General features: G+C 34.4%; 8 protein-coding genes across 8 annotated transcripts; 4 read left to right on the top strand and 4 right to left on the bottom strand. All coding sequences in view use genetic code 12, as the record gives it.

The window, feature by feature from the left end:
- Positions 1-1,395: 1,395 nt before the first annotated feature.
- On the bottom strand, positions 1,396-3,597 carry CTRG_05321 (uncharacterized protein; the record flags this gene model as incomplete). The annotated part of the gene is made up of 1 exon (XM_002550977.1): positions 1,396-3,597. The coding sequence occupies one exon, from the start codon at positions 3,595-3,597 to the stop codon at positions 1,396-1,398; it is 2,202 nt and encodes a 733-aa protein (XP_002551023.1).
- A 230-nt stretch (positions 3,598-3,827) lies between these two features.
- Positions 3,828-4,886, bottom strand: CTRG_05322 (putative GTPase; the record flags this gene model as incomplete). Its single annotated transcript, XM_002550978.1, has 1 exon — positions 3,828-4,886. One exon carries the CDS (start codon positions 4,884-4,886, stop codon positions 3,828-3,830), a length of 1,059 nt encoding a protein of 352 aa, XP_002551024.1.
- A 274-nt stretch (positions 4,887-5,160) lies between these two features.
- RPN8 (proteasome regulatory particle lid subunit) lies at positions 5,161-6,150 on the top strand (the record flags this gene model as incomplete). Its single annotated transcript, XM_002550979.1, has 1 exon — positions 5,161-6,150. One exon carries the CDS (start codon positions 5,161-5,163, stop codon positions 6,148-6,150), a length of 990 nt encoding a protein of 329 aa, XP_002551025.1.
- A 280-nt stretch (positions 6,151-6,430) lies between these two features.
- Positions 6,431-7,771, top strand: CTRG_05324 (protoheme IX farnesyltransferase; the record flags this gene model as incomplete). The annotated part of the gene is made up of 1 exon (XM_002550980.1): positions 6,431-7,771. The coding sequence occupies one exon, from the start codon at positions 6,431-6,433 to the stop codon at positions 7,769-7,771; it is 1,341 nt and encodes a 446-aa protein (XP_002551026.1).
- A 351-nt stretch (positions 7,772-8,122) lies between these two features.
- Positions 8,123-10,267, top strand: CTRG_05325 (dopey family protein; the record flags this gene model as incomplete). Its single annotated transcript, XM_002550981.1, has 1 exon — positions 8,123-10,267. The coding sequence occupies one exon, from the start codon at positions 8,123-8,125 to the stop codon at positions 10,265-10,267; it is 2,145 nt and encodes a 714-aa protein (XP_002551027.1).
- Positions 8,554-9,048, bottom strand: CTRG_05326 (uncharacterized protein; the record flags this gene model as incomplete). The annotated part of the gene is made up of 1 exon (XM_002550982.1): positions 8,554-9,048. The coding sequence occupies one exon, from the start codon at positions 9,046-9,048 to the stop codon at positions 8,554-8,556; it is 495 nt and encodes a 164-aa protein (XP_002551028.1).
- Positions 10,268-10,530: 263 nt separating the features above from the next.
- CTRG_05327 (uncharacterized protein) lies at positions 10,531-13,098 on the top strand (the record flags this gene model as incomplete). Its single annotated transcript, XM_002550983.1, has 1 exon — positions 10,531-13,098. One exon carries the CDS (start codon positions 10,531-10,533, stop codon positions 13,096-13,098), a length of 2,568 nt encoding a protein of 855 aa, XP_002551029.1.
- CTRG_05328 (uncharacterized protein) lies at positions 11,616-12,080 on the bottom strand (the record flags this gene model as incomplete). Its single annotated transcript, XM_002550984.1, has 1 exon — positions 11,616-12,080. The coding sequence occupies one exon, from the start codon at positions 12,078-12,080 to the stop codon at positions 11,616-11,618; it is 465 nt and encodes a 154-aa protein (XP_002551030.1).
- Positions 13,099-13,124: the final 26 nt, after the last annotated feature.

Here is a 13,124-nt window from a genome sequence, read left to right on the forward strand (position 1 = left end):
CGTTATCATCTTTATTTGTAAATGTGGAATTCACGGATAATAATAGGAAAATAGTACTGCAAAAAAAAGGGGAACTTGGTTTAAAATATGCATTTGACTACTTTCCATCCATTCTGTAGTTACATATACAGATGCAACTACGTGACCCTGGAAGGTTAACTAGAACAAATGGACAAATTGTGCCTATCCAAGAAAATATAAATAAATAAATAAAAAATTAAAGTTGCAAATTCTTAGTAATAGTCGCCCGATTGGTTGAAATGTGGAACGAATTCGCGCGAGGAAGGAGAACGAAAACCAACAGAAAATTCATCTGTTAATTCTCACTTCGGGTTTGGCTGTTCTCCTCATTTTTTTTTTCATTTTTGTTAATACTAAGAACAAATAGGGAAAAGGAGGGGTAGTCAGATCAGGCACGATAGATGATTTAGAGGGGTAATTCAAATCCTTCTATTCAACGGTTTTCTAGAAGATTGTTCATTGCAGCATCAGTTGAGATGCTCTCGTTATTCGTGGCTCTTTTTCTTTCAACTATTTCCATTTTATTTAATTATTGGTCTTATCGTTTCAAAGTATTGGCGAATTTTCTGTCTGATTTATGGAATCATTGAACCAACTTTTCTGTCTGGAGAACGACATTTATGCACTCCACGTTTTGTCCGATTCCTTGATTCACCCACAACTAAAAATTATTCTTTAATTATGTGAAGATTATTGTTTGACCCAAAGATCCGAAAACCCGGCTCCAACTCCGGACTTTTGAAAAAAAAAAATTGAGTTTCTCTATGAAAAACATTGAAATTTTGAGTACCTATGGTTGCACATACTAGTATCTGTGTGGACATTCACATCCTGTGGAGGTATTCATCAGTTGCGACTACATATATCCTATTTATTTATGAAATACTGGAAGTATCATATATCACTATGATTATTGTGTATTCTTTCTCAGTATTTTTTTAGATGAGTTCTGATTCGTCAATCGCGAAATTATTTTCAACTATTTTTTTTCGGAGTTTTTAGATTTCCCCGGAGTTTCATCTTTTGTGTAGTTTAAAGTTGAAATAATGAAAAATCAAACTTGTATTTTCCATGGGTAACTGCAGGCAATTGCTGGAGTTTGAATTACTTTTTACTTTTTCAGACCATACCCCTATTGTGTCGGAGTTTTTACTTTGCATAACAGTTATTGTGGCTTTGTAAGTGACGATTGAGTCAATTATACATTACCCCCACAAATTTATACCGATATCATATCACGACATTTATTCAAAACCCCAGATTTTGGGTCATTGTCGGTCCTAAGACGATCGATACTGTAACTCCTTGATTTCGTGATACAATTTTTTTTTGGAACTTTAAAAGAAAAAATTATTACATAAGCTCGGAGTTATTCTATATACTATGGTTCAATTTGGCAGCTTTAAATCTACTCATTCTAATAAGGTTGCCGTCTTCATCAGTTGGTTCGAATTCTAATTCTTCTTGTGACTTCTTGAAACCATTGTTATCCAAGATCAATTTGTTTCTAAGTTTATGATAATTCTCAGTGATTTCTCGATCTAACACAGCATCCTCGTCAAAAACACCATTATTCTCATCATCCTCATCAAAATCATTTTCCACAATTTCAGTCAAAATATCACCATCATCTGAATCTTCATCGTTATCTTCGATGTCCTCATCCATACCAACTTCATTTGACGTAGGATCAAATTCTTGTAATCCCATCAAATCTTTCTTTCTAGCTTCAACAATGTCATTTAAATGTTCAAAATCATTCAATTCTTGAACCACAGGACCATCAGTCATTATATCATCATCGTACTTTCCTGCAACATATGCTTGGGCCATTTTATCCATATCCAGTTGCATCTCTTGCAAATCAGATCTCGACAAAATTGGAGCAGGATCTTCTTCTTCTGGATTTTCGTTTATTTGATTGTTCTCAATTCCAGGAATTGGAATAATCGCTGGTGGTTTCGAGTTTTGCGGTTTCTGTGAATTCAATTGGTTTCTCATAGACTTGAATCTAGAAGTTGTCTTCCTTTCAGGTTCTTCCATGAATTCTTCTCTATCAATAACTTCCGTCATAACATCATCATTCTCAACAATGATATCAGTCATCACATCCTCTTTTTCAACGACATCATTCATAATGTCATCATTTTCAACGATGCTATCGGTCATGATATCGTCCCTATCAATGATGTCTCCCATAATTTCATTATCTTGCTCGTTTTTCCCTTCATCTGATCTTGATTTGTTAAAGACACGGTTTTGCTTGAATAATGACATCTTTGCTGGTGCAGGTGGTGGGTTCTTTAAACTTTCACTTATATTATCGACTTCTTTAATATCCAACTGTTCTGAAAACCTAACTGCTTTTTTACCTTTCTTTGACTTACCTTCATCCTTTACTTCTACTTCTTCTTGTTCGATGATGATCTCGTCATTCTCATTGACTCCTAGTCTTCCCTTTCTAAGGTTCATGATTTGATCCCATAACATATTGTTTGATTTCACATCCCCTCCAATAATTTTAGCCCGTCCTCCACCGTACAATAGTTCATCTGCGGCATCATCATCGTCATCCTCTTCTTCTTCTTCAAAATCGTAATCAAACTCTTGGTCATCTTCATACCCTTCGTTATTCTCAACTATTGAATCATCAAAGTCATCTGCTAATAGTTCTAACTCTATCATATTGTCTCTGTCAATTGAAAAATGCTGGAATGAATCGTCGTTTGTAGTATCTGTTTCAACATTTTCTTTGCCTTTGTGTTCTTGTCCTTCTTCCTCGTCATCTTCATCTTCATTTAATTTTTGAAATTCTTCAACACAAACTTTCTTCAAATTAAATTTATCTTCGGGACTTATATTTAGTTTATCAATTCTTTCCAATAATTCATCCTGGTCGAAATTCAAATCTCTATTCTTATCGTCATTCTTCGAAATTATTTCCATTTCCTCAAACAACGTCTTTAAGTTTTCATTCTCGGATTGTTCTTTTGTATCAATTGTCTTCTTTTTAATATCTTCTTCGATAACTTCTACTTTTGGTGTCTCTTTATTGACTTTAGAATCGTTGATCTTGACATTTACAACATTGCCATCTTCGTCGATTTCCTCTTGGATATCCATGAATGGTAAGCCTTCCTCGTTCAATTTTTCTTCATGAAAAGCATCACCTTGATTTTCGGTATCATTGGCTTCATTTTGTATGATCTCATTAAACTGTTTCAACTTCTCTTTGGTCATTTCTCCTTCATTGATTTTGGTATTGAATTGTGTCACTGCTTCTTTAATTTCACCGATTCTTTTATTGATAAATTCTAAAGCTTCTTCTCTGGTCTTCTCTATGGTATTTCCATTATCTAGTTTAAATTGAATCTTGTTTAATGTACCATTAGAAGAAGCAGGGCTTTCTGCTAAGTTCCGTTCCACTTCCTCAAACTGTTTGATCTGATCTTCCAAGATACCTCTTTTTCTACGCAAGTTAGATAACGTTGTATCTATTTGACTATTCAACTGATTGAATTCATCGGTTTCGGTATTTTTAATTTCCTTCGCTAACGTCTTGCTTATATGTTCCATGATTTAACTAGTATTAATTGATCGATAGAATGGGGGATATACAAGTTCAGAATGAAAAAGCAAAACATTTGTACCAAGAGAAATCAAAAAAAAAAAAAAAATCGAATGCTCTGATGAGTTTCCCGAATAGAAAAAAAAAATATTATTAGAAGAATCACGTGCATGTGCTTATAAATACAAGTATTAAAAAAAAATCTAGAAAAATCTATGAAATTGAATTTATTCTAAAACTATCTCAACATTGCACCTTCACCACCGTGTTTCTTCTCCCAATCTTTCAATGCAGCTTCCCATTCTTCTTCTTCATTCATTGGTTTGTCTTCATCGCCTTCCTGATCAGCCATAGCTTTTCTAAACTCTTCTTCGTTTTTCTGTTCTTCCGCATCATACTCATCTTTATACTCTACCCATCTCTCGTGAATATCTACATCTTGAATACCATTATTACCACTTCCATTCTGGCGTGTGGCTTCACTCCATATCATGTCTCCACCGATTTCATTCCCAAAACTATAACCATTAGCTTTGTCAATTACACTTAGCAAATTGATCATACTCTTTTTATTTTCAACAGACAACACTTCAAAGGCAACTAAATGGAAATCTTCAACTAACTCTCCAATCAATTCAGTTAATCGGACGTAATTCTGGCCCAATACAGAATTAGATTCTTTTTCCAATAATGGTGTTAAATAATGCAAGTCTTGCGCTTCTGTATAGTAATCCAATCTAAATGGTAACTCACCATAGCTCTTAAGCATGTCTATCTTACTGATAACATTAACATGGGGTAGATCTAATTGCAACATTGACCTTAAGCTTAACAACAATATAGAAATATATTGTGAAGGACTTGTCAAATAAATACTATCGACTAATGAAACCACACAAAGTCTCAAGTTCTTACTTAGTTTCTTGAAAATCTTGAAAAGTGAATTGTGATGAGTAAATAGTTCTACTTGACCGGGGCAATCAAACAACAAATAATTGCCATCTTGGACTAATGCATCAACTTTCTTAACAAACTCTTCAACATTTTCATCTGTATCCAAAGATTCCAATGCATACATCAATCCACCATTTGGACCCAAATTCAATTCTTCCATAATTTCTTCAAGACTTATAAAATCTCTTATGTCTAGTTCACATGGATATGGTAATCGATCATTTGCAGGATCCAAATTAATGATGCACAGTTTTCTTCCGATGGCCGACATGAACTGGTGCATACCATGACAATATGTTGATTTACCTGAACCTGGTGGTCCTATCACTATTTGTCCATACATTTTGTGTGATTCAATATTAAATTGTATGAGATATTGGGGGATAAGGAATAATAATTAAAGAAAAAGAAAATTAATGGTAGAGATGAATTTCTAAGTACTACTGTCATCTTGTTATTATTCTATTTTTTCGGTAGACGCACGAGCAAACTTTTCTAGTTATTTTTCTATATTTTTCTTTTCGATTTTTTTTTTTTGGTGAGGAAGGCAAAAACATGAATACAAATTTCAACAAACCTTTAACCAACGGATAATCTAGAATCAATATTATACAATCATGTCTACCGCAGCAATTAGCACAAATGAATTGACACTTTTGGATAAAACAGTTGTTGTTTCACCATTGGTTTTATTATCCGTAGTGGACCACTATAACAGAGTTGCCAAAGACTCCAAGAAAAGAGTAGTTGGTGTGATATTAGGTGATAATTCAACAGACACTATCAAAGTGACCAATTCTTATGCAATTCCATTTGAAGAAGACGACAAGAATCCAGGTGTTTGGTTTTTGGATCATAACTTCATAGATTCTATGGGTGAAATGTTTAAAAAGATCAATGCTAAAGAAAAGTTAATTGGTTGGTACCACTCAGGACCAAAATTAAAATCATCAGATTTAAAAATTAATGAAGTTTTCAGAAGATATACTACAGATCCATTATTATTAATTGTTGATGTTCATCCAAGAGAAGTTGGAATTCCTACAGACGCCTATTTTGCAGTTGATGATATTAAGAATGATGGATCTTCAACTACCGAAAAGACATTTGTTCATGTACCATCCATAATTGAAGCTGAAGAAGCTGAAGAAATTGGTGTTGAACATTTGTTAAGAGATATAAGAGATCAAGCAGCTGGTAATTTATCCTTGAGAGTTACCCAGACTTATCAATCTTTATTAGGTTTACATCAGAAACTTAGAGAAATTGCTAATTATTTGGACAAAGTTTACTCTAAGAAATTACCTATAAATCATACTATTTTGGGTAAATTACAAAATGTGTTTAACTTGTTACCAAATTTAGTACAACCATTGGGTGCTGATAAGTCAAATGATTCAAGTAATGCTTTGGCAAGTGCTTTTACAATTAAAACAAACGACGAATTGATGATCATATACATTAGTACCTTGGTTCGAGCTATTATAGCATTCCATGACTTGATTGAAAACAAGTTGGAAAATAAGAAATTGAATGAAAACAAAAACTCAAACACATTAGCTGATTTATCATTGAATGATGATAAAAAGGAATCCATAGAAGAGTAGATAGTACAAACATATACACGTATATTATTATTCTGCAAGATTTTCATTTTTTTTTTGGTGTGCGTAGCGCAACCATCAGGTCGTGTAGATCAAACTATCTTGGAGATTTCTTTTCTCGTTTTCAATTCTCTCTCTTTCGCCAGTTAGTAACTGATGAAACTACGAAAGAAAAAAAAAAGCGAAAAGCCTTCTGATTCTTTTAACCAATTGCGACAGAACGATTAAATTTTCGTCATATTGCTATATCAACTTCTTCCTACATATTCATTAGGACTCTAACATGTCACATAGAATTGTAACTTTTCCCAAGTTACATTCTGTAAATAATTTCAATTATTTTTTCAAGAACACTAAACGAAATTTAATAATCAACCAAAATTTTATAAATAATCAATATTTACATCGAAAAATATTAGTCCCAAAATTTAGAAATATAGCCTCAAGGACATCCAACTCATATGCCACCACATCTGCTACAGTAACTAGTTCTAAATTAGGTAAAGTTTTATCATGTCAAGAGCCAGAAGCAAAACTGGCACAGTCCATTGACTCAACGTCATCCACTACCACACATATTCCATTTGAGATTACTCCAAAAGATCTGAATCGTGGGAAAGTTCAACCAGTCTCGGTGTTTCCTAAGACTAAATCGGATTTGAAAAATACATTCACGGCATATCTCAAATTAACAAAGCCAAATTTAACTGTCCTAGTAACATTGAGTTCGATTTGCTCATATGCGATATCTCCATTGTCGGTGTCATTACATGAGTTGTTATTTTTGACTGTGGGAACAGCATTATGCTCTGGAGCTGCAAATGCTATCAATATGGGAAGAGAACCTGAGTTTGATAAACAAATGCCGAGAACCGTGGGACGTCCTGTTGTGCGGGGTTTGATCACTCCTAATCAAGCATATAACTTTGCAGCATTAAGTGGAAGTATTGGATGTACAATGTTATGGTTTGGTGTTAATCCTACTGTTTCGATGCTAGGCTTTGCCAATATCGTGTTGTATGCATGGATATACACCTCAATGAAGAGAAAATCGATCCTAAACACATGGGTAGGAGCTGTTGTTGGTGCTATTCCACCATTAATGGGATGGGCTGCATCTTCCTCCTTGTCTCACCCTGGTGCTTGGTGTCTAGCTGGTCTTTTATATGCGTGGCAATTTCCCCACTTTAATGCTTTATCTCATGGAATTGCCGAACAATATAAATCTGCTGGTTATGTAATGACTGCTGCTGAAAATCCTCGATTAAATGCAAGAGTTGCCTTGCGTTATTCCATATTGATGTTTCCTTTATGTTTTGGGTTAAGTTACTTTGGTGTCACTGATTGGGTGTTCCCAATAGATTCAGGTATTGCGAATGGTTGGTTGGCATATTTAGCATATGTGTTTTGGAAGCAACAAGAAAGGAATTACAAAAATGGAGCTAAACCAACAGCAGAAGGTTTGGCATTGGCCGGTATCCAAGCAAAGAAGTTATTTTGGTGTTCTGTATGGCATTTACCTGCAGTTTTGATATTGGCAATGTTGCATAAAAAGGATCAATGGAATAGGCTATTTGAGTATATCGGGTTAAAGAAACGTAATAACCAATTATCACCAACATGATGATTTGATGTAAATAGTTTTCAATGCAATTATTTTGTAAATATACACTTATTTATCCATGATAAGTCAGAATTATGTTGGTCACGTGATACTGTTTTGAAGTATTTTTTTGTTTTTCCATTCAGAACACGACGAAACAGGGCTTTTGATACACAACAAAAAAAAAAGAGGACGAACTCGATCTGGCTGCATGTTAGTTTTGGTTTTAGACCTTATTTCTTTTTTTTTTTTTTTCTTTTGTAGTTGTTGTTCTTTTTCTTACAAATCCAATTCAACGACTTATATATTGTCTGGTGTATCATTCTAAGATAATTGATTTCAGAAAAGCATTTCTTCCATTTATCCTGATTCATGAAAGACTCGAAATCTACGCCACAACGACAATTGTCGTCCCAGGACAAGAAATATATCCAACTGGTTGAAAAAGCACTTGCATCATTTGAAGCACTTGAAGAATGGGCCGATTATATTGCATTCTTATCCAGATTACAGAAATCCCTTCAATTGAACATAGGTACCTCAATGGACTCATATTTTGTGCCTCATGCGTCTCAAGTTGCCAATAAATTATCGTTGTGTTTATCACCAACATTACCCAACGGGGTTCATCAAAAAGCACTTAGTGTTTATGAATATATTTTGGAAAAGTTATCAGCAACAGATTTGAACAAGAATATAAATATCTGGTTACCTGGTTTGTTGCCCCTTTTTTCATATTCATCGATTCTGGTCAAACCGGTTCAAATCAAAATATTTCATGATCAAATATTATCGAAATTGGCTCAGCCAACTTTGAGGAGTATCTCCAAGCCATTTATTTTATGTCTACTTTCAGGATTGGATGATGAAAATTCGGAGGTTTTCAATGATGTGCTCAGTTTGATGGATTTCTTTAAGTTAAAACTTGGTGATGATTCCCATTTTTGGCAAAGCATGTTTCTTTGCATTATTAGAAATCCAGAGAGACGACTTGGTGCTTTGCATTGGTGTAGTAGAAGACTCCCCCTGTTTATCAATTCCAAAGATTCAAAGGGAAATCCAATTCTTTCTGAAGAAGCACAATTGTGCTTGAAACCTGAACCTGGTTTGCTAGTCAGGGCATTGGCAATTTCTATTGGCGATTCAAAGTCTTTTGATATTGTTGTTGTTAGAGGGTTCTTTGATTTACTCTTATCGCATGTTCCGTTGGATAGTGATGTTATCACAAATAAGATAACCCCCAAGGACAAGGAAGAATTGGTCATGTCATGTTGCAAAATTACCTTGAGAAGAGACATGAGTTTGAACAGAAGATTGTGGACATACTTCTTGGGACCAGAAGTTGAAGGTGATCACAAAAAGACTATATCAAGGTCAGAATATTTCAAAAATTTTGCCGAATCAACACTAATTTGTGGCTTATTGAAATTGGTCAATTCAGATAGTATAGAGCTGCAAACCGAAGCTTTTAAAATTTTGTTGCCTTTGATTATGGACAAGTGGGAAATCAGTACTGTTTTGACACCAAGATTGTTCTCCCCTTTCTTAAAAGTAGCGTACCAAAACCGTGATAAGCGCGATTTGATGAACTCGGCACAGGCTTTGTTTGACGAAATCGAATCTGTTTATATTTGGAGTGATATTTTGCACCTTGTCATTGATGGTGACAATAATAATTCTGATGAGAATTGTCTTGATGTTCTTGAATTCATTTTGAAAGACTTTAATGTTAATGAAGAAGAAATGTTAACAGTTCATTTGCCATTTACCGTTTTGTGTCTCCTTTCTAGCGCAACACTCGATACCACCAAATTAAAAGCATTGCAATTATTGATAAGTTTAGTTCCAGGACGGTTATTTGAAGCCTTGGAGCCAGTAGACGACTTTTCGAATGATGGGGTTGTTAACAAGATTAAAAGCTGGTACTCGTCTAGGATCCACGATGAAGAAACTGATATTCCTTTTTCAAAAGAGCAAACAGCCTATTTGATTATCTATTATCTTCAGGATGTTTATCTTGAGACTTTAACTGATACAAGATATTGCGTTCAAATTGCCACCTTGTTGAGTCAAATTAGAAACTATTCGCCAAGACTGGAGGTACCACTGCCACAAGATATTGAACTTGTGGAGAGAATAATGAAATTGCCGAAAAGTTCTATACCATATGATGAAACCGGTCTTTTGGTTGCATTTGGAATTTCAAAGTTGATCAACTTTTTGTCTCCCACATTGACCCATGAAACAAATGAAAGGGTATTTAAAGTTATATTAGCAAATTTATGGACAGCGATTCATTCTTCTGATCCTGCTAACTACCAAGTTGAAGCTGTGAGAGCTATCTTTGAATTAGAAGTATGTTATCCAATTGACAAAATTGAAGCAGGGTTAATTGAATTATTTTTGGAATTACCACAAGATAGACGTGTTATTGCCTTTGGGAAACATTATGGATCCATTCTACATCAATTGGGGAGAGCGACAAGATTTTGGAACGACCACTTCAAATTTTGTTAGATGGATTTTCGGATTCCAGTTCGCAGAACAAACTATCCATTGATGATTTTTTAAAGAAAATTATTAAAAGTGGAGCTTCCAATCGATTACTTAAGTTAATTACTAATCCCTTACTTGATTTTGATTGTATCTATGGTAACAGAGCTTTGTTTGTCACTGAGGATGATTTGGGACAATTTTCTTATTATTTGAATTTGATTGTCAAAGTTATTTCATCTGATGTGAAGTTGTTAAGGGAATGCTTCAACAACGAGCTTGCGGTTATGGATAACAAAAAGAAAATTGACCTTGTTCATGAAAATCACTGGGATATTTCGACCTACAAGTCGTTGCTTTTGTCGGTGATTGAAAAGTTTTTTGAGTTGAGTCTTATCCAGGACATTCTCGATGATAAAACCCAGTTACAAAATTATTATTCTTGTATGGATAACTGTTTGGTACTCTTAGAATTGTTGGTCACAGGTAGTGAGAGTAATTTTGGAGAAATATTGATGTCGTTGATTCAAGTTTCAACTAAGCTTTTGAAATCTGATATAAACTCGCAAGTAATTGAGGCTGTTCAGTCAAAGTTTTTACATTATATTTTCTACCACCTCAAAGTTGCCGCTGACTTGAAATTGAATTTGAACTTATTGCATGTTGAAGAACTGAATAAGAACCCCATGTTGATTAATTTCATTATTCTCGGGGTAACTAAATCCGAGTCTTCTATTCTTCTAGAGAAATGGATCTCATTGCTCGTCAAGTCCTTGTACTTATTTGGGGAATCAGTTTTCAGTGTTTTGTTTGTGTTGAATGATACTTTAGTTAAGAAAGTTGAAGATTTATTTACCCGTTTTTCCACTTGGGAGCATTTTAAAAATACAGAAGATTTTGAAAGCTCCATAGATATATTGTTTAATGGTTTGGAGGACTTGTTATCTATTAGTCATGGCTATTTGCTAACGGCAAATTTCAAGCAGCAAGCCGAAAAACAAGCCATAACTGGGACGGAGAATGGGTTTTTGAATTCAGTGATCCTGGGTGTGTTTCAGATTGAATCTCCTGCTATTAGATCTTCCGAACAGAACAAGCTCTATTCGATATTGCTTGCAATCCATGACGTTGTAAGAGTCAGTTATAAAATTTGGTATTGGTCTGATACTCGACCATCAATTCCAGATAACGTAGACTTTTATTCTGAAAAGTCTTTGACATATATTTCCCACAAATTGAAGTTCAGAGCCAGAAAACTTTTGGAGTCTTTGGTTGAATTGGAAAGACAAGAAGTTACTGAAACATTGGTTATTCTGAAGGGAACCGTCAATGCAAGATTAAAGTTATTGAATATTTTAGATGGAGGTAGACCTCAAATGACTTTACCTTCCTTATTCACCTCAATTTTGTCTAAGTGTAACGCACAATCACTACCAGAGTTACCCAAGACCACTATGGATTCCGAGGTTGAAGTTCTGGAGCTCTCCAGATTTTTGATCGCCTTTTTCGAGTTTATGGACAATGATTCTGTTACTGATGTTTGGAATATGACCATGGGGTTCTTAAAGGATGTGGTTGCACATATAGTTGATTTTGGAGACATATTACTGGATTGCCTTAGAATATGTGATGTTTTAGCAAGCAAGTTGGCGACTTCTAAAACACGCGACACTAGATATAAAAAGGAGTTGGCTGATATGTTCTCTCGTCTTCTCAACCTGATCATCAATATGAAAACGGTTTTAGTTTGTGATATCCAAGATGCAGAAAAGGGTACCTCCATATTAGAATACAACTTTGATGTCTTGTGCAAGGTTATTCCACGTATCAATGACATTTTGCAGGATAGTGATAAAGCTATGCTGATGACTAATTCAATCGTAACAAATTTTATTGTTCCAAGAACAAAACTGAAGAAAGTGATGGATATTCCAAGACAAGTTCTTTTGTTGATAGATGTGCTTGGTAAAAGTGGATCTTCTCGTGGATGGAAGAATTTAGTTTCTGATTTGTTTATGGACAAAAGCTTCTTTAGCACCTCGCTCTCTGATTCTACAATTTGGACCTCAATATTGTCGAACTGGGTTGCAAACGATAGGGAAAAGTTTGGCGATATAATAATAAAGATTACTGTCACGTCCAGCTCATCTCCTTCTAATTTGTTTGTTTGGAATGAGATGTCTGAGATTGAGAGTAATGCACATTTGATAAAGAGGTTAACCTATTTGTTGTTATCACTGCCAAAAGATTTCTTTTTGAATTATTTGGAGAGCCTATTCAGTAAAATTTCAATCCTTTTGAGTGGAAGTTGTCCTGATCTTATCAGGATTGAGATCACCACATTGTTTCGTGCAATTACTTTGAAGTTTAATGAGATGCACCTTTTATCAAAGTGGACATTAATCAGTCAGGAATTATATTCCGTTTTTGAAAATTTGACAAACAAGACTGCTAAAGAATTGAGTAGTTTACCAAAAGAATATTTGAAACTTGTGTTATTTGGGTGCAAACTATTAGATCAGTTATTGATTTTGAGTTATGATGAATTCAATTTGAAAGAATGGTTGTTTGTCACAACAACTCAGGAGAGTTATAACAAAGACCCAACTGGAATAATTGATAAGATATCAAAGAAATTTGATTTGACATACTTAAAAGATGAACCAGTGAAAATTGATCAACCTCTGGGAGAATTGCATCCATTACTAGAAGGAATTAAGAATATTGAACTGATTACCCAATTGAGACTCTTCTTTGATTCCTTAGGTTTAATTAATTATGAAAGAACATATGGTTTATACACAATCGATTACACCGCTTGCAACAATGATGTATTGGATGATTTATTAGTATAGATTAGAATAATAAGTACTTAGTGTAT

The sequence above is a fragment of the Candida tropicalis genome, assembly GCF_000006335.3.
Source record: "Candida tropicalis MYA-3404 genomic scaffold supercont3.8, whole genome shotgun sequence".
NCBI lineage: Eukaryota > Fungi > Ascomycota > Pichiomycetes > Serinales > Debaryomycetaceae > Candida > Candida tropicalis.